The 19494-nt window shown below is 37.5% G+C and overlaps 2 protein-coding genes across 2 annotated transcripts in view; one reads left to right on the top strand and one right to left on the bottom strand.

The window, feature by feature from the left end:
- Positions 1-10380, bottom strand: part of TDP1 (tyrosyl-DNA phosphodiesterase 1) — a 52701-nt gene extending 42321 nt beyond the window's left edge. The window contains exons 1-7 of the mRNA XM_062576595.1: positions 10365-10380; positions 8958-9496; positions 7252-7295; positions 6522-6577; positions 5391-5487; positions 3625-3659; positions 1599-1691 (exon numbers count right to left, since the gene is read on the bottom strand). Of these exons, the coding sequence (XP_062432579.1) occupies positions 1599-1691; positions 3625-3659; positions 5391-5487; positions 6522-6577; positions 7252-7295; positions 8958-9492 (860 nt within the window). The 5' untranslated portion in view covers positions 9493-9496; positions 10365-10380. The remainder of the gene's footprint in view (positions 1-1598; positions 1692-3624; positions 3660-5390; positions 5488-6521; positions 6578-7251; positions 7296-8957; positions 9497-10364) is intronic.
- A 193-nt stretch (positions 10381-10573) lies between these two features.
- EFCAB11 (EF-hand calcium binding domain 11) overlaps positions 10574-19494 on the top strand; it is a 69482-nt gene continuing 60561 nt past the window's right edge. The window contains exons 1-5 of the mRNA XM_062577691.1: positions 10574-10822; positions 12015-12117; positions 15723-15758; positions 17603-17704; positions 19019-19109. Coding sequence (XP_062433675.1) covers positions 10574-10822; positions 12015-12117; positions 15723-15758; positions 17603-17704; positions 19019-19109 — 581 coding nt within the window. The remainder of the gene's footprint in view (positions 10823-12014; positions 12118-15722; positions 15759-17602; positions 17705-19018; positions 19110-19494) is intronic.

Below are 19494 nucleotides of genomic sequence, written 5' to 3'. Positions count from 1 at the left end.
AGAAAAATTCCTTTTGTTTATTTTGAATATATTTTCTGATAGTCCCATTTCATGAAATCTAGTTTCTGCATTTGAAATTATAGCAATCCATCCTCGTTCTTCTCTATGCCATTCAGTTCTTTAGACCCTGTAATCTATTTCTACAGCACCTTTAGTTGTTATATATGACGTTTTTATTAGAACTAACCTCAGAGCTGACTTCGTTGAACAGCTGTTTATTCAAGCTAAAAAACAGCTAGGTTTCAAAACTGAATCTACAAGAGAAACCCCTAACTTTGAAACTGTGGTTCATGTAATGCTAGCTATACGTGCACCATTTCAAAACAACATAGAGGTTGGCATATAGCTATGAATTTTGGTTGCCAATGGTAGTATCAGCAAAGAAAGCTTACAAGTGTCTGCTGTAGGCATCTCTCTTTCTAGACAGACACATCTGATTCCTCAAAACAATCATATCACTAAGTACATAGATATTCCTGCATCTGAATCGGTCTTCGGAGCATTTCTCTTACAATTGCATCCTTCATCTCTACACAAGCTCAGAGCTCTTGGGGGAGAGGTCCTTAATGTCTGCTTGCATAGACTTGTAACAGGTCTTTGCACAGTTGCAAGCACAAGAAGAATCTCCACATGCTTATTAGTTCATCATGCCAATTAACGTTGATACGTTCCAAACGCTTCTTATTTTCCTGTGAAGACAGTCCAATTTATATTTTTCTAATTCTTTTAACACCCTGGGATCCCAATAGACACATCGCAAGGCTTAGAAAACAGTATCTGTGCCCAATTTGTTTAATTCCCAACAAAATAATGGAAATTAAGTCTCCAATCTGCTTTAATGATTTTAAAATTTTCATTAATGCTTATTTAAAGCCTGATTTCAAACATATTTGGATACTTAATGACAAGTTGCATGTCTACTGCAATAAAAAAGTAAGTCATTTTTTAAAGTAGAAACAGCTTCATAGGTTTTATCATTTTTTCCTCAGTCATTTCCATATTGAATTTGTTCCACGCAGTTTAGAAAATAGTAGCCCACTGCAGGTTTTAGTTTGGCTATATTATAGCTATACATGCAGGTTAGCATCTAAGAATCTCATGTAGGTCAGCACAGTTTTGAAAGTCAAGACATAATCCTCTAGAAAAGGTCACTTAAACATAATGTGAACTAGATCTAAAAATGGTTAAGATCAAATCCTGAGAATGTTTAAAAGGGTTATTTTTGCAGTTCAAACCAAGTAAGTTCTTATTTCAAGTACTGTTCCCATTTATCTGACAAAACATAACTACCATAACCCAGCTCTTTAAATGCAGATAATCAATTCTGCTGACAATTCAAAAAATGAAATCCAGCTTCTGAATTAGTACAGCACAGACAATATAATTAAAAAAAAACCCTTGCACCGCACACATTCTGTACATTCCCTTATCAAGTCTCTGTTGTTCACCACAAGGCAAATGAAAAAAATAGATCTATCATTACTTACACTGATCTTTCAGATCAACTTTAACATATAATACAATAATATGCAGAACAAAGCATATGGGCTCACTACCTAAAATATTAGCAGGAAAACAAGAGATTTGTTTGCGCTTACCCCTGAGTTTTCTGGTGCCAATCTTCAGCAATAAGATTAGATGTATGTATCACAACTCGAAGACCTTCTTCATATAGCAATAACATCATTTTCCTTAAAAATAGTGTGTACATATACATTATACCTTATTTTCTACTCTCAGGATACTTAAAATGAACTAATAATTCATAAGTGACGAAGCTTTCATATACAAATTTTACAGTTGCGTCAAGACAGCATATACATGACCTTGAGGGAAGAGCATGGTTGCCAGACAGACCAATAATCAAGAATTATCAAGAATTAAAGTCATAAGGAAAAATATTCATATTTCCATTGCTGCCTCAAGGCAAGATAAATGTTAAGTAAACATCAGACTCAGATTCAGGCAATGACTTACTCAAATGTCTGCTTTTAATGTTAGAATTTAGCAGACCAGGATTTAAGTACCTTGCACTAAAGAGATTTTCTGTTCTTACTGCAAAGCAACATGCAAGGCCTCTAACTACAATCAAAACAAATCTGGAAGCTAATTTTGATTTGTTCTGAGCACAGACTGAAATGACAGAGAAGCAAGAGTTTTCCATGTATGTAAAATAATACATTAAGGTATATAAAAGCATACTTGTATATAAAAGGTATATAAGAGTACACTGACCAAACACCACTTCCTTAGAAATTGCTGACATGTAATTAAGTTTTACATCATGCAACATTAATAAAGTTTAAATCTTTATGTAGTAGAAAAAATCTGTTAAGCTTCTCTTGGAACAAAAATAATCTGCTATCCACCTTCTTTAAATTGCTAAAGGTTTAAAAATGTTAAATATAAAATAAAGATTTCCAGCATTTAAACAGGTTGTTTTGGGTAATGTACCTCTGAACGCATTTTCCAGTGCATCTGATTTACTGTTCTGTTGTATCTCCATTTGCAGTATTCCATCTACACTAGAACATGCATTCAGAGGTACACTTCCCAAAATCCCATCACTGTCACTTATTAACCCCAAATACTAGGGTAGAAGAAGAAATTTAAATTGGAGCATACAGAGAGGACAACAGCTGGTGCTTATACTATTCAAGAGAAAATAAGCTGAAGCTTTAAGACTGATTTGTTAAATTGATCACTTTTAACACACTCAGTATCTCTCACATGGAGGGATTGGCAGAGAAGCCAGATTCATTGTTACAAATGTGGATTCCGCCCCCCAACATCTACTTGCTTATATTCTTCTCTAAACAGGTGAAGAAAAGGTCACTATGCAGTCTATCACAAATAAAGTGCGTCTTAAACGAGCATTTCAGATCTATGCTTTAATTTAATGTCGCCTTTTATAAAGACTTATAGAAAAAGATTAATTGATAAAAAAATGGAATGTTTTGTACAGTAAAAGCCTTTGGTTTCAGGATAAGAATTTGCCTCTTCTCATCTGTAGCTTATAAGCTACAAAATTCCCTTCATGGCACTTCTATGATACCCAACTCAAGCTTTTCTTTGAAAAATAATTAAAAATGCAGTTTTTTTTTCAGATTTTCCATGTTAACTGCCAAAACAGAGCAGTAAGTCAGTGTTCTGTCCAATCTGTCAGTGACTGAAGACTGCATATAGTTGTAGTATGAGTAACTGACAACCAAAATCTGCAGTTCACTGACTTCAATTGTCTAAACTTGTGCATCTCCAATGTAGCTAACAGTTGATTTGTTTCCTTAAACTAGAAAAATTCTATAATCAATAGATACAAGATAACGAAGGAAATTTGTTTAAGACTCAGCAGTTTCTATGAAATCCAGTTTTATAGTCTTAAAACAACTTGCAGATACATGAAACAGATCCATGTAGAACAAAAAATGGTACTTTTAGCTTTAATCTCAACATACAGTAGACCTTTCCTTCATGATAATCTCTTCAAGTAGTAACAACCTAACTTCCTACCCTATAAATTAAGGCATTAAGACACTAGTTACTACTCTAAATATGGTAATTGCATACACCCACTCTACTGTCATCTTTAGAAGTGTAGCTTTCTGCTTCACAGCAATTACTTACGTATGGTGAGTTCCAAACGCAATATCCAGCTTAGCCTAAAAAATGAAAGAGTCAATCATCATTAGAAACTTCTGCTGTGCATTTCTGTATGCAGGAATGTTAAGGGGAGGAAGGTGCTTTATGTTCATTTTGTTTCATTTCACTGCTCTCTAGTGGAGATACCATGAACCATATGCAACTTTTTTCCTCTTATTGCCTTTAAATATACTTTCCAATCACCAAAGAGTTATACTTCAACTTGCAATGCAACTTTTGCTGCTGCAAGTGCTACAGCAAACTTTCTGGTCTCTTGCCAGTAGTATTTTCAGAAACAGTCTTCTGAAATTTGTATGAGTTCTTACAAGCAACTTAATGGCTAACATTCCAAAGAAAAGAAGCAACAGAGGAACCAGAGACAGAATTGCTTTTTTCTATTCAGAGCTTTCCTCTTATTAAAATCGGTATTTGCAACGTATTAAAAAAAAAAAAAAGATGTAATACTTTCAAATCACTTAAAAGTCTTTCCTTTAGAAAGAAGTACTTCAGCTTCACACATGGGATGGCCATGACCATGATAATGTAATTAAACTTTATAGCTTTCATTATCAGAAATGAGTTACACATGCTGTTAAGTACTTTCATCAGTGATGGTTCCAACATTGTGTTAAGTTAATATTGGGGGGCTGGGAGAGCAGAGAACATAAGATTAAAGTTTCATTTTAGGGTACTGAGATAATGGAATGCATGTAGACTACTAGAAGACTTTGAAGCAGTATAGCTGAGTAAAAAAGCCATCACTAATACCACTTTCCCCACAATATTATGATCTGACTATTAACTACCCTGACAGATAAGGCTATCATACGAGAGATGATTACACTTAAATTCTTGATATGCATGAAAAGAAAATACCTTGCATGCAAAACCATGAATTTATTGTTAGTGTAACCAATATTTCAACAGTCAAATCAAAGAGTTGTTGCTAGTCCACAACTTAGTGCAAATACCTCATTACTATAGCATAATGTACCCTAAAAATTCTGGACTCCGGAACTCACTAAATTTTACATCGATACAATCATCTCTGGGGTGCTAAGTGTCACCAGTTTGCCTGAGGAGGAAGAATTCAGCATTAAGCTCCTCCCAAAAGGAAAGAAGAAACCCCCAGCACTGAGGACATACTTCTCCCAGCAAAACCCTGGAGTACTGGCACCTCATCATTAACACTTTCCTTCCCCAGGCTGGAACCAGCTATCTTACAACTCAGAAAGAGCAAAAGTGTGAATGTAACAGAAAGTGGCGGATGCTAGCAAGTGCATACATATTGATTTCAAGCGTATTGTTGAAACTTGCTCCAACAGTACTTTCTTATAACACATACTTGATCTAATAATAACTTTTGAGACTGTTAAGATCACAATTAACTAACAATAACAACAAAATTTTTCACTATGCATATAAACAGGGTTTCTTTTCATCTACAAGAATTCGTGTGTAATAGATTAGTGGAGAAGGTAGGCAGTCCTTCTACAAGACCTGCAGCATTTTTGTGGGCAGCTATTCTCTGAAAACTTTTTGTGGGTGAGAGCCTACAGTAATCACAGAAGACCAGAAACACAGCTAATCTGTTCTTATAGTCCCAAGAAGTATCCTGCCTAAAGCACAACAGTAAGTTTTTTTGAGTTCCCATATAACATGTATAAAATAGTTGTCTTTTTATCCATAACAAGGTTTTGAGCACGCAGATTGCTTAATTTCAACTGAAAGATGATACAGAAGTTGATTACCTGACAAAAGCTAATGTTCTCATAAGGGCGTGCTTGTGCAAGCAGTTCAGCTTTGGATTCTCTCTTTTCACCGTGAACTATCAATAATGGCTTCTTCCTTAAATAAAAGGAGATCATTTTTAAAACATTCAGTGAATTAGCCGCTAGCCCAAACCACTCTCCCACACAGCTATGGCTTCTGTCTCCTAAATCCAATGGCCCAGCAACATGATGGCACTAGAATCTGTATGGCTTATTAGCTATCTCAAAAAAAAATCAGGGACCATTATACAGACCCCTAAGATGAAGAAAACACTGATGGAAAAGAAAAGCAGGAAGTGTACGGAGAAAAATCAGACACCAAAATAAAAACTAGTTAATACACAGACAAGTGCTCCTCATCAAAAGCTTTATCTGGAGCCAGACAGATTAGCACTTACAAGTATTGATATAGACAGTATTGTCCTGTAAGTCAATTTAATTATTGATCTGTTATGAAGGAAATAGGGAGAGGAGACAAAGGATAGGGCAAAGTTTATTCTTGTGATGGTTTCAAGTTCACTCAGTTTACTGCACTTTTAGTAAAATGAGAAAGAAACCCCCCCACACGAAACCCAGCTATAATAAAACTTCCCTTCCTGTGTGGTACAGTCGCAATTATCATAATGGAGCATCAAAGAAACACGAATAAAAACTGTTATCACGACAACATCCAGCAACTCAAACCATTCCATATCATTCTGATTATTCTCACACGTTTTTCTTGTGCTCTTCCCATATTCCCTCCTCTCTTGCATTATTTTGTTCTTACCTCTGTAAGCTGTACAGCATAAAAAGTTGCTGTTCTGCCTATAATATTCTTTAGTGCATTGTTGCTTTGGCCCATAATGGGGCCTTTGAGAAGTTTATTAATAAAATCTGAAATCAGCCATACTGAACTCTAAGCAGCTAACACTGTCTCAAAAAGATGCAAGAAATCGACAAAGAACTAGAACTGTAGAAAAGGCGTACAAGCAAAACCAAGAGCCTGCACCTACAGAATCTGTAAAAATAATTTGCAAGTGCAAACAGGTGTTTATCACTCGATTATAAAACTTGCATGAAGTATATGAGTGAGAAATAGTATCACTTCATCTGTGTATATAAACATACCTGAATTCCTGTGAATACTGTCTTACAAGCCATTCCACATCTATACAGTAATTAAACTTGCACATAAGAAAAAGAAAAAGTAGAGTTTGTCAAAGCAGTGACTACAGTTAAAAACATTTTCTATACAGAGGTACTGATCAATATTACTCATAACATATGAACAAGTACTACGGAACTGCAAACAGCATGTTTTAAAAACAGGTATATTTTTGAACTTCATATGGTTTCTTTAATATTTCCTTTAATAATTCAAGGATGAATTTAAATTATTCAATACCGAATATTAGTATTTATAGTTAAACATACAGACAAAGGAGTCATGTATGCATAATTTAAAAGCTTTGGTGCAAGAACCATTTCTTTGTCCTATGTTTATACTGCACATAATAGCTAGAGCTGCCATGCAGTAATAAAAATATCATCCCGGATCACACTGTATACTACTCATTTCCACCATCATCTACATGTACATAAATATGCATTTTTCAGCTACCCATTCCCAGAAAACAGGCAAGGGAAACCAGTTTAATAATACCTGCCCTAATTCAAAGTAGGACATTGGACAATTTCTTCTATTTCAGTAAGTTGTTACATAGTTCAAAACAGTAGGAACACTAACTGTATTTTAGCAGAAGCTAGTTATCAGTCAGATACCACAAACATGGAATAACAGGCTCGAGGTCAGAGTTACATTAGGAAGTGAAATTGACTCAGCAAAAGGAAAACTCACCTGAGCAGAAGATAGGAGAGTCCCAAAAAGAGGAGACAAAATATCTATTAAAAATATTAAAGCACAACAGAGTTATTTAAAAAAAGTAAGCATTTCACATCTTGAACAGTTTACAACTACTCCAACGCAAGTGCCACACTGTGCACAGGCTTGGTGGAACACAGACATTCATGATTAAATCTAATGGTTTGAATATTCAAGTTACTGCTGCTGTAAAGCAATTCAGGTCTTACAGTTCTAAAAAGAGTAACCCCTCTCAAAGCAGAAAATCAAGTTAAAAACTCATTAGGACAATAGGATACAGAGAACAGAAACTACTTTTTCCTCTAGAGAGATTGCTTAAGGAAGAGTGATGGGTAAAAGCAATAAGAGTATAGTTAACGCTCGTCTGTTGGAGGCTGTACAGACAGAAGCCCCCAGTCTCCCCTTTTTCCTGTATTTTTCTTCCCCCTCGTTTTGAGGGGGAAAGGTGAACTGCTCACAGTTTTGTCCAAGTCAGAACTTTCTGATTAACTCAGGCTGAGGGCAGATGGTAATGCACACCATAACAAAGAGGGATACAGATCGATAAATGGCAATGCGTATCCTTGGTCTATTTTACTGTTGGGAACAAAAAACACTAAACAACTCAAGAACTTTAAACCTCAGTAACTAAAGAACAGCAGCTTCTTGAAAAGACATTCTGCATGTATGTTCTAGCATAGACACCATATTTTATGCCCTTTCTGTACAAAAATCCAGTTTGGCCAGTTAAAAAAAAAAACAGTCTCTCCCTTAGTTGAAGGGATCACCTAGGAAGATAAGCACTCTAAGAAGGGAAGAAAGCTCAAAACCCACAATACATTCACAAGGTAGAAAAAGATGTACAGCACAATGCAACTGATAACTCTGACATCAGGTTGTCCTCTATAACAAATGCTCATACGGAGCATATCGGGTAAAGAAATAGTCGTAACTGTATGGGTCTTCAATCATTTGTTCTCACAACACTACAGAAATTTATACTCCATTTCACTAGACTTCTGTGCACAAATTCTCTTCTAATGCTTGCTTTTGATTCTGTCTTGTGATGCATGAGATTTCTTTTCTAGAAGAGTGGATGTCTGTAGGTGTGCAGAGCTTTTCCCACCTTCAGATGAGCTACTTCAGTGATAAAGTATTCTTGCAACACTGCTATTGTACACTGTAGACTGCACCCTGCTTTATGCTTACTTCCAATTGCATTGAAGAGGGACCACAAATTCCAGCAGCAGAACTCTAGAAATGATACCTTGTACAGTATGAAGTAACAAGAAATTATTAGATCCAAACCAATCAGCAGCATAAAGACAAGTGCAAACCACCAACATGCGAGGGTGTCAGGCACCTGAGCAAAGCGTCCCTTTACGATGACAAAGGGACGTGCACTTCCCCAAATGAAATCATGTGGTAAGCAGCAATAAGCATCATATGATCTGCCTTGGATAAGTGAACAGTAAGTTTGTGCAGCGTAACTCAGAAGTTAAGAAAAACAGTATCAACAGGTTTATGCCATACACTATACTTCTAGAAGAAAAAGGTGAAGATAACAGAACCAATACTTACAACCTGCACATTTAGAACTTGAAGCCTCAGTTACATCAAGGAATAATGCACTAACCTCCCCCCCACATTCTCTTGCCCGTAAGTCTCTCAAAAGCCCATTTCTGTACAACTTGCTTGTTCACCTTTTATGTGTAGGGCTCCAGAATTATAACTCTGTTTGATCCCTCTGACTTTAGTAAGGAAAAATCTGAAAGGGTTGCCTCCATTCAACAAATCCCAGGTATCCTGGGCTTCACAATACTCCTCCGCCTTCAGGTTCTCTGAGAGTTCATTTTCTTTGTGAAAATTCAGAGAATGCTCTTTGGGTGCATCATTCTTCTCCTCTTTCACTGTTTCTTTCTGCATTTGTGTTTCCTGATCTTCAGGCTCTTCATCACTACTAGAAAGACACCAACCTAAGCCTTCTTGGCTGGGTCTCTGTTTCTCAGCTGGACGTATTTCCGCAGGAAAACTTGTGTCACTAAACTTCAGGGGAGAGGCCTTTCTCTTGTGAGCAGCTTTCCTAGCCTCAGAGCATGGATATTGCGGACCACTTGTTCTGCCACGTGCAGCATGCAATAACGAAGATGTAGATGGTTTCTCATTATCAGAATTTTCTTCAGTACTTTCATCACTGCTAGATACTGTCCATTTTCCATGTGCTCCTTCCTGAAGCATGTTCCTGAGGGGAGTGGGGGTGAGGGGTAGAGAGGGGAGGAAAGGAAAAAAAAATCCCACTAATTTGTACCATGCTTATTGTACTCAAGGCCATTTTCTTTCCTAGCATCCTTTCACTCATCCCTATGACCCTTACGATTTACTTATTTGACAAGATCTCCAGACTTCTGACTAAGTTTGTTTTTGCACCCAGGAGATGAAGAAACACTCATAATGTAAGTGACCATCACACAAGAAACAGCATGTAAATCTGCATACTCAAGACGAGCTAGGAGTACAAGCACAAGAGGCATAAAAAAAAATAAAATGATTGACTTTCACCACATAAATATTTGTTACACCAAGTTTAATTAGTAGGAGCAGCTCACTATACTGTAGAGACACAGAAGGAAGAAATGAAACACAGCTGTAGCAGACTACTAACACTCCACCCACAGCAAGAAACCGAAAAGTTATTGTTCTGGACAAGCAAGTGAGCTCAGTTTAGAAACGAAATTGCTCCGCGGCCTGCAGTAACCTAGCCCGAGCCCCCCCCCAACCCTTCCAGCCGTCCCCGGGGACCGGCCTCCCTCCTCCTCCTCCTCCTCCTCCTCCTCCTCCTCCTCCTCCTCCTCCTCCACCTCCGCCTCCGCCCGCCCCAGCGCCAGCCCGCGCTGCCCCCGGCGAGGCCCCGCCGCGCCGCCGCCGGGCCCAGGGGCGCCCGCCAGGAGGCGGCGCCTAAGCCGCGCGGGGCGGGGCCGGCGGAGCGCGCGGGAGCCGCCCGCCCGCCGAGGCCGCGGCACGAGGAGCCCCAACGGCCGCTCCCACCCTCGGGCGGGCGCGCGCGCGCGGCAACCCCGTACGCCCCTCGCGAGCCGCGCCGCGCCGCGCACCTCAGCCGCCGGCCAACACGCCGCGTGCAGCCAGCGCCAGCGCCCGCCCCTTCCCGTTCCGGGAGGGCGGCAGCTTCCCCCAGGCCCTAGCGCCCGCGCGCGCGGCCCCATGCTGATAAGAGCAGGCGGCGGCCCGGCTCCACCTGCGCCGCCCCCTGCCAGCCAGTGGCGCGCTTCGGGCCTCCGCCAGCACGCGCCGGCGGGAGCCGATGGCGGCGCGCGGGTTGCTAAGCAGCGCGCGGCGGCCGCGGGCGGGTGGGGACCGGCGCTCGCTGCGGACGTGCTGCGGGAGCGCGCGCGCGGCGGGTCCCGTGGGGGCCCCTGGGCCGGGCCGGGCCGCGTCCCGCTCGCCTCCTCGCCGGCGGCGGGTGCGCGGGGGAGGGCGGCCGGCGGCGGCGGGCTCTGAGGGGGCCTTCGCCCTCCGCGGCGGCGCACCGCTGCGCCCCTCCGTCCCCCCGGTGACTCCCCAAGAGCTTTTCCGCGCCCTCGAAGGGGCTGGGGGTATCGAGGGGCGTTAAAGGGGAGCTGGCAGCTCTCTCACGGCTGCTGCCGCGTCCTGGTGATCGGAATTAACCTGGTCACTCTGTATGCGGCCCTAATATCAAATTAGGGCAGGTGTAGCGTTTGCGTAATCATTCATTCAGCTCAGCGTTAATTACTGTGTCTGAAGCATCCTGCTAACGAGTTAACTGCGTGACAAACTCAAGAAGGGAGTGGGAGGAAGACAGGTGTAAAATTAATCAAAGTAAGAGCACAGGCCACATCAAAGCTGGCTCTAGCTAACAAAACGAACTGTCAGAGCATTTGGGTCTCATTATTCTAGTTTATTACCTGCTTGTGACTGCAGTTAACAAATAATGCAAACATATCGGAGTGTAGTAAAATCAGCGAGCTACACCTAGCAACATCTTAATGAAATTTGTTCGTGTAATTTCCGTAGTACTCTTCTGCAGAGTTCTAATATAATGCTGCATGTAATGCTTTTTCCTGAAACAAATTACAGATATGCTGTTGGATGCTACAAGATAAATGTGAAAGCATTTAATGGTTTATCAATGCTTGCTGAAGCTCTTTTGAGACTGAGAGCCTCTTAGGAGAATTAGGTATTTCTGTGTATTACGTACTTAATCTAGGTATAGTGTATGGAAAGTGTATTTTCTTCTAAAAATAGCTGAGAAAAATTGCTGGCTTTTCCTATTGGTAAAATGACTTTAGTGAGAACCAAATATGCCTGGCCTCTTTCAAGAAAAGAAAACAAGAAAAAAAAAAAAAAAAGGAAAAGGTCTGGTAGAAACAAAATGTAGTGTCATTTGGTTTCTAGAATTCTGTACCAGGTATAGTGGTACAGAATATATATGCAAAAGGCATAAGTGCATAAAATGCATAAAACACAAAAATAGAATATATTTGTTCAATTATTACTATATTGTAACTTATTAAAAAATCAAAATTAAATGGACTAAACATAGTGGTTTAAGCTCGTTTAAGGCAAGGTTTCTGACTGAAATAGGAGTAATCTTCTGTAGTTTGTTTTAAATAGCATAGCTCATTTTGTAAATATCTGTTTTATTTTCCCTTTAACTGTTATTCTAAGTTAAAAAAAAATATTTCAGGTCAGATTTATTCCTTTTTAACATAAATTTTTTATAGGTTTTTGAAGCATGTGATGAAGATAACAAAAGCTATTTAAGCAGAAAGGACTTTAAAGTTGCTGTAGTAATGTTTGGTTACAAACCCTCAAAGGTATATATTTTTATCTTTTATGTTTTGAAGATTCAGCATATATAGATGATTCATTGAGAACACTCTTTACAGACTTGTCTGTACTGATTGGAGTGGACTACACTAGGTTTGTTAAACAGGAGTACGTCTAGATTCTTGAATAAACCATACTTACAGGAAAATAAAGGGTAAATCACATGGCTTAATGCAGTTCTGTAAGCTGTGTTTCAACTGTAGTAGTGTGAATGGTCTCAGAGCATAAAGAACACATCAGTTAAATGTTAATGTTAAAAAACATTAAAAAAAATTACACTTTTATTGAAGTGTAAAAGTAGTTATTTTTGATGTGTTTCAGCTGTGGGTAAACATTTTCCAAATGAGTTAGAGCCAGATCTAAAAATCATTGAGGCTTCTAAACTGAGTAAATTGAGTCTGTTGAATTCGGAACATGGAAATACTCAGCTCGCCCTCACCCTAGATACTACACTGAATGGTAGACCTCATCCTAAACTGGACCCTGAAGTGTAGGCAAGCCTTGCATTTGGTATTAATCTCTCTACACATTAAAGCTTGGTTCCTGGACAGGCTCTGAACTGTATTAGTCTGTCTGGCTTATATCTGAGTGTAGTCAGTTTCTGAGAATTAGCTTGTTCTTCTGTTTAAATTCTCTGAATGTTTCTTCCAGTCGGAGCACTCAAAGCACGCTTACAGCATTCAAACAAGAATTTGTGCTGTAAGTCACCTCCTGCTTGGGAAGAGAATAAAAGTGAAGGACTCCCTGGGATTCAAGTTTAGATATTTCTTCCTGAAAAGGTGTCACGTCATATCTGCAGTCTCAAGGCGAGGCTGTGACTACCTGGCTGTAGACCATTCTGTCCGTGCAGCTGCACAAAAACTAACTAATGATAGTTCCCAGACTGATTCTGTGGTCTTGTGGTTTTGCTAGCTCCTTGAGTGGTCCCAGTTCCAGGAACTATTACTTTCTCCAGTGACTGACTACTCACTTTGAAATTCTGAGAGAGAGTGGGTAGGCAGACACTTTTTGTTACAGATTTGACTAATGTATATTAACTGGGAGGTGTGGCACATCCACATCATTTGTGTTTCACTGTTGGTTAGGCCTTGCAAGAGTTGTCTTCAGCATTTTGGTGGTTTTAATCCAATTCTGAGAAACATAACTTTCTCCATGTACCAGATAGGAACCAAATGCAGGAATTAATTTTTGATTGATTAGTATCCAGCTCTTGAGTATTTTGATGGCAGTCTTACTTTGTCAAAATGACTAAAATCAAGGCTACAGTAGTGGCACTTGTATTTCTTTGGAAGTCACTAAACCCAGTCTTGACACAGTACTTTTCCAAGAAACAGGAAATGGTGTTTCTATGTTACTAATTAAGGCAAAATTGTTTCCTAAATCACAGTACAAATTAACATATATTTGTTAGTAGAAATGGCAGTTGTTTAGCATTACCTGCATTTTTAGTAAATTGGTAAGTTGCTTGATAGGTCATTTTTTTGTAGCTCAGGTTTGTGTTCTTTTAATAAAAAGTAATACTAACTTTTCCCACAAGATGTCACCAAAAAACTCTTTACTGGAAGAAATGTAAATAAGAATTTGAATCACATTGTACTCCACTTGATTTTTCAAAATCATGTGATGAAATTTAACAAAATTCTATTCTCATTTTTTATAAAATACTATTTTCATAAAATACTATTTTCATATGGTTATTCTTAGTGATTTGAAGCTTGCTACTGTTTAAAATTAAGCCTGCTGAGACAGGTAACGAGGAAAGAATGAAAATGTAAATAAACCTGAGATAAAACCTGAGATAAACCTGATTTTTGGACTTAAACTGTATGTTCATCTAATACACCTATCATCTATGTTCATTTCTGGAAATCAACAGCATTGTGGGATCATGTTAGTGGGAGATATTTTTTTTTTCTTCTAAAAGTTTGGTTCAGTGGTCCCCTTTGCACCTAAAGAGATTGAACTGATCTAAAATGTTCTCCTATATCAGTAACCATTCTTCTTTCTAAATGTATATTTAAGTCTCAAATGCTTCAAACAAAGGGTACTGCAGGAATAATAGTTTAAAGTAGAAAAATGTGTTGGCTGACCTAAACTGTATCAGAAATAACCTCGAAATTCATCTCATTCAAATGTTTTCATGTCATTGTCCCAGCCAAAATTTCACTCTGAGTACTCGGTGCAACATTTAGATCTACACAAAAACGCTGTCTACACTGTACTTAGAAAGCTAAACTGTGCCAGGCTAAAAAGCGTGTCCAGCGTTTTCTCTGACCAGCTCTGTATGTTCGTATCAGGACACTGGTGGCTTGGCATCTGCTGCTGAAGGAGGTGCCAGTGGCTTGGCATCCAGAATACAGAACGGCAGCCTGAGCTCAGGACTGCTTATAAATTCCAGCTGCTCTTCTGGCGTATCTTACTAAAGCTGTCTGAAAGTGACTCCCTAGTCTCTTTGTCTGCCCAGTACAGTCTATGTGAAAAGTGCTGCAGGCCAAATAGGTTGTGTGGTGTTAGCCTAACTGACCACAGCATGTTTGCTGGCTGGTCCATCTCCAGAAAAGGGTATGCTTAGTTTTGCACTAAGGCCTGCTAACATGTCATCTCCTCCCATGTCAGTTATCTCGGCGCTACAAGGGTATACAGTCTTGTATTCTAACAATGTAGGTACAAGAGTTTGGACTCAGAAGCATGTACTCAGTCATTTTAAAAAGGAGTTTAAATAACCCCCCCGGTGAACCTCTGTCCCTTCTTGGACCTAGGTTCCCATTCTGTTTAATAAATTAGTCAAAGACCTTTTCCAGTAATCTCTTGGTTAGCAACTAGTTCAGTTCTGAAGATTACAGTTTTACTTTCCTCACCTCATTTAGATTTTTTTTTTTTTTGGTACAAACATGTTAGTGAATCTTGGTAACACATTAATCAAAATGTGTCACTCCCATGTTCCTATCAGAAAAAAATGTGAATTAAGATCCTAATAAAAGACAGCAAAGGAGCTATGCAGTACGTAACATCAAACAGAAACGTACTAGTTTCAGGATGGTTGTAGGAGAAATTGGATGATGCAAATATTTTATTGTTTCATTTCCCATTTTTTTAAATCTCTGTCTTTTAAAAATTTAATATTTTACAAAGTTTTACCGTATGAATTTTGATCAAACTACTCTTCAGGAAATGCTTCATTTCCTGTCTTTGTTTCTGTTGAAACAGAAACGTCTTTCTTTGTTTCAAGGAAATCACAAATTTGGATGCTGATTCTCAAAAAAATAATTTTACATATTATGACTTTTTTGTGCAGTTAGACTCCAATTTGTCTAAAATTAAGCACATTTGTTTAAACATACTGAGGTTAAGACTGGGCTCTTGATTAGGATTTTGTTAGGACCTCTGATATATCTAATTTACCTGACAAGGAAGAGTTTTTGTAAAATTAAAATAAAATCTTTTCTTTCTTAAAAGCCACAGATGATTTTGCAGTATAATATGTAATATTATGATATCAGAATTTAGTTAAGTCATTAAATCACAAACTATTAATACAAAGTAGAAATCATGTAGGAGTTCAGACCAATCACTTTTGTAACGAAAACAAACAAAATAATCTACCTCAGTAATGTCTTCTGTGCAACCAGAAAATTCAGGTAATATGCAAGCACTGAGCTGTCAGTATTTCTACTCCTTTTTCATTCATAACTTTAATAAATCAATAGCTTAGTCTCTGAAGAGTTTTGAAGAACATGGTGTAGATTACTGACAAATGAGCTGCCCAGGGCTATTAAAGAGAATCATATGATTTCCTTTAGTTTTGGAATACTTACAATGGTTTTGTATTTAGCTTAGTTTGGAATTCACTTTTGAATTTATTCTGGCTTCTCAAAGTGGTGTTTCTTAATAGCAACATAATATAATTAGTGGAAATGATACAGAGAAGTAATTAGTAATTTTCAGTGTTCAGATCGTTAAGTAATTAGAAAGGGTTTATCAGTTTTTTGATACTGTTCCACTGTTTAGCTGGGTGAATACTGGAGTCTTACACCACAATTCAATAAACATTTCTTTCTGCGACAACCCTTCCATTTATATAGTTCTGCTTGTTTTTTCCTATCCTTGTGCTGCCCTCTCAATGGTACCGGCATATCTGTTTATGGGGCCATGTGGCAAATCGTACTGAAGAACTAATTCATGTAAAAAAATAATATGGCAAAAAATTGTTTATTTTTAACAATAAATTCCCTGATCCTCTTTGCCACATGACTTCACTAACATTTGTATTGATCCAGTTGAAGGGTGCTGTGAAGGCTGGGTCTGTTTGTTCTAGCAGTGATGCCAAAAAATACTCATTAAACTACACCCTTAATTGTAAATCTTTTATTTAGGCAAAAATAGACTGAGCACTTTACTTGGATTTTTTCAAGAGAGCAACCACGTATGAATACCTAATCTAGAAATAGTGAACTGACATAGAAAGTTATGTTATGGATTTGTTATTATTATAACAAATATTATTTGTTAGTTTGTGTGTTTTGTTTTGTTTTTAAGATTACCTTTTTGTGTGCTTAGGTGGCTTTACAGCCTGTATTGGTAGCACATAAATCACCAAATCAAAGATCAATGAATAGGCGGCACTGTATTACAGGAGTCACTCTAGAAAAGGAGAATTGTATACTATAATTTTCTGGGCTTATATGTTACTCTGAAAGAGAAAAATAAATGGATAGAAAGCTTGTATTGCTTTTTATGGTTTCTCTTTCGTAGTTATCCAATTGAATGGAAAGCTGTTCATGCAGACAAGTTCAGTATGTTTAAGCAGCCTCTGTTATTAAAGAAATTGTGCATGTACAGAGCCTAGCAGTTGAAATCAGCATGTCTTTGTAATCCTGGAAACTGAGAGTGCAATAGTTTTTAGTATGTGATTTTTTTTTCAAGAAATAAGGAAACACAGGAAATCTGTAAGCTTGCAGTTTAAGATTTGAATTGAGACAGCAGGTGGAGCTGAAGGAGCTGTGCTTTTGTACCGCTGCAAAAAGAACAAAATATGAATAAATCAAAAGAAAGAGAAAAGCAGAGCTTTTATTATGTTATTTGATAATGAAAAATTCCTACAGTATACAGTCACATTGCCTCTAAAGAAAATTAAATTGTTTAAAATGAGCATAAAGCATGTATTAAAAAGACATAGAAAAATATTAGAATATGTTTAAATTCTGAACTGAAGATGCATTTATTTTTGCCAAAAAAATTCTATCTTCAAAAATTTTTGTATCAAGATTTTTGCACATCTCATGGGGAGTTCTGAAGTTTTAGGAACAGGCTTTTCTTTCTTAATTTTTACATTTTACTTTGATTTTAGAAGAACCAAATGGTGTTTGTTTATAAAATTAAAACTATTCATAGTTATTTGACCACACTCATGCATATTTGAAGGAGAAAAAATAAATGAGCTTTTAGTTTGCTGGGAGATTTATTTATATTTTCCATTTTCTAGGTATATTACTTAAAAAGTTTTTAAATCTCGTGAGCACAAAGAAGACTGTGCAGCTATTCAATAGTGAAGCAAGGCACATATTTACAGCTTTTGACATGCAAGGTAACTTTTTTCCCCTCTGCTCAACATTTTGGGTATTAATTTAACTCTAAAACAAATAAGCCAAATAGACTACTTAAAGGAACTAAAATGAGGTTAGTGTCCCAGATGCTGCAAAAGGAAGTAACAAAGTAGGAGAGTAACAAATACCTTGATGATATTTATATTAACAGTCAGGATCAGTAAGCTGCAGGGTTCTAGACAGTAATTTTGAGTTGTCTGATGTGCTCTGAGATCCTCTATCTATTAAAAATTTCTAGCCATTCTCCATACCTATTTGCTGTTATTGTCTCTCATTATTTCTGTTACTCATTCTCAGCTATCTCCATTCATTAATTTGGCTACATACTCTGCAGATTTCTGTCCCTTGTGACAGCTACAGATCTTTTTATCCATCACGATAGACCAAGGAAGGGAAACAAAAGCAACAAGAATTTTCTTTAGTTCTCGGTGAGAAATGTTTTGATTTTTTTTCCATTCCTGCTGGACAGTGAAAAGGATCTCTCTCTCCACTAAAATGAAGGAAGGAGAACTTCATCAAGAGCCTCTGAGCTAACAGTCATATAGCATTCAGGTGATCCTTTTCATGTTTTTCCCCAACATGAAATAGGTCTATGGCCCACAGAAAGTGGAAATGCAACACAGAGCAGATCAGATATTGGGATGATCAGATAAGCATCCATTGCAGTTTTTTGCCATGTACTAAAAGTAACTTTTTAAGTGTTACCTTTTAAGTGAGTTATTTCAAGGAACTTAACCATTTCAAGTGCTGTAAGTGCTTTTGTTTCTCTTGCTGTTTGTTGCACACAGGATGTGATAGCCCTTTTTGAGGTGCTTTATTTTTCAGTTGGATCTGGAAATGAATTGATAGACAAGGTGATCACCTTTTGTTGATATCATTCTGATATAACGTATAATTTAGATATTTTAAAGATTTTTTAAGATATTTATAATTTTGCATATTTTAGAGTATATTTTGAAAGTTTCACATATATGAAATTTTATATTCAAAATCACCATTTTTTAAACTAAAGCTTTTAAATATGAGATTTATAGGTGTTGTAGGCAAAGTATTTTTGAACAGAGTTCACAGTAGCACAAAGGAATTGCTAGTATAAAATCCTTCATAGATCCTTCATCCACTTCCCCTCTTAACATAGTTATTTCCTAAAATATTTTGCAAATACGGTAACTTTAAACAGTGTATAAGCATATAAAAAATGTGAATTGACTAGATAGCAAATAAACATAATTGTATTAAGTAGTCTTTTTTTAAAGAAGCATATTATTTTTCTCTTTTCTGATTTGATTTAAAAGGCAGGGGATTTTTGACTTCGGAAGACTTCAAGAAAGCCTTCAATTTAATTTCTCCAAAATTATCTGAAAGAATTGTAGTTGAAGCCTTCAGGTAAGATTGACAGAAAATCCCTTACTTTTAGATAGTAGTCTTATTGTTGTGTATATTTCAGTTAATTGAAATGATTAGATTCTATCATGCAACGAAAGATACAAGCTTCAGCACATTACTATATCAGTGTCCTTACATGCTTTACGTAAAATCCAATAAAAGGAATATCACCAGCATCTTGAATATATATTGCAAAGTCCAGTAAATTTTACCAAATATAGAAAATAGCTTGTAGCCTTTACTGTTTCTCGAGAAACCTAAAATTATTTACTTTCACATCTTCCTGATGTAAAAATCAGGAAGAAAATCAGCATTTAAGAGCTACCTCTTGAAAAATTTGGAGTTACAACTGTAGTGTGTATTGTCATAAACATTAGTGGTGGGA

This window comes from Rhea pennata, chromosome 5 (assembly GCF_028389875.1).
Source record: "Rhea pennata isolate bPtePen1 chromosome 5, bPtePen1.pri, whole genome shotgun sequence".
Taxonomy (NCBI): domain Eukaryota; kingdom Metazoa; phylum Chordata; class Aves; order Rheiformes; family Rheidae; genus Rhea; species Rhea pennata.
Note: the sequence above shows the minus strand (reverse complement) of the source record. Positions and strands in the feature narration are given on the sequence as shown.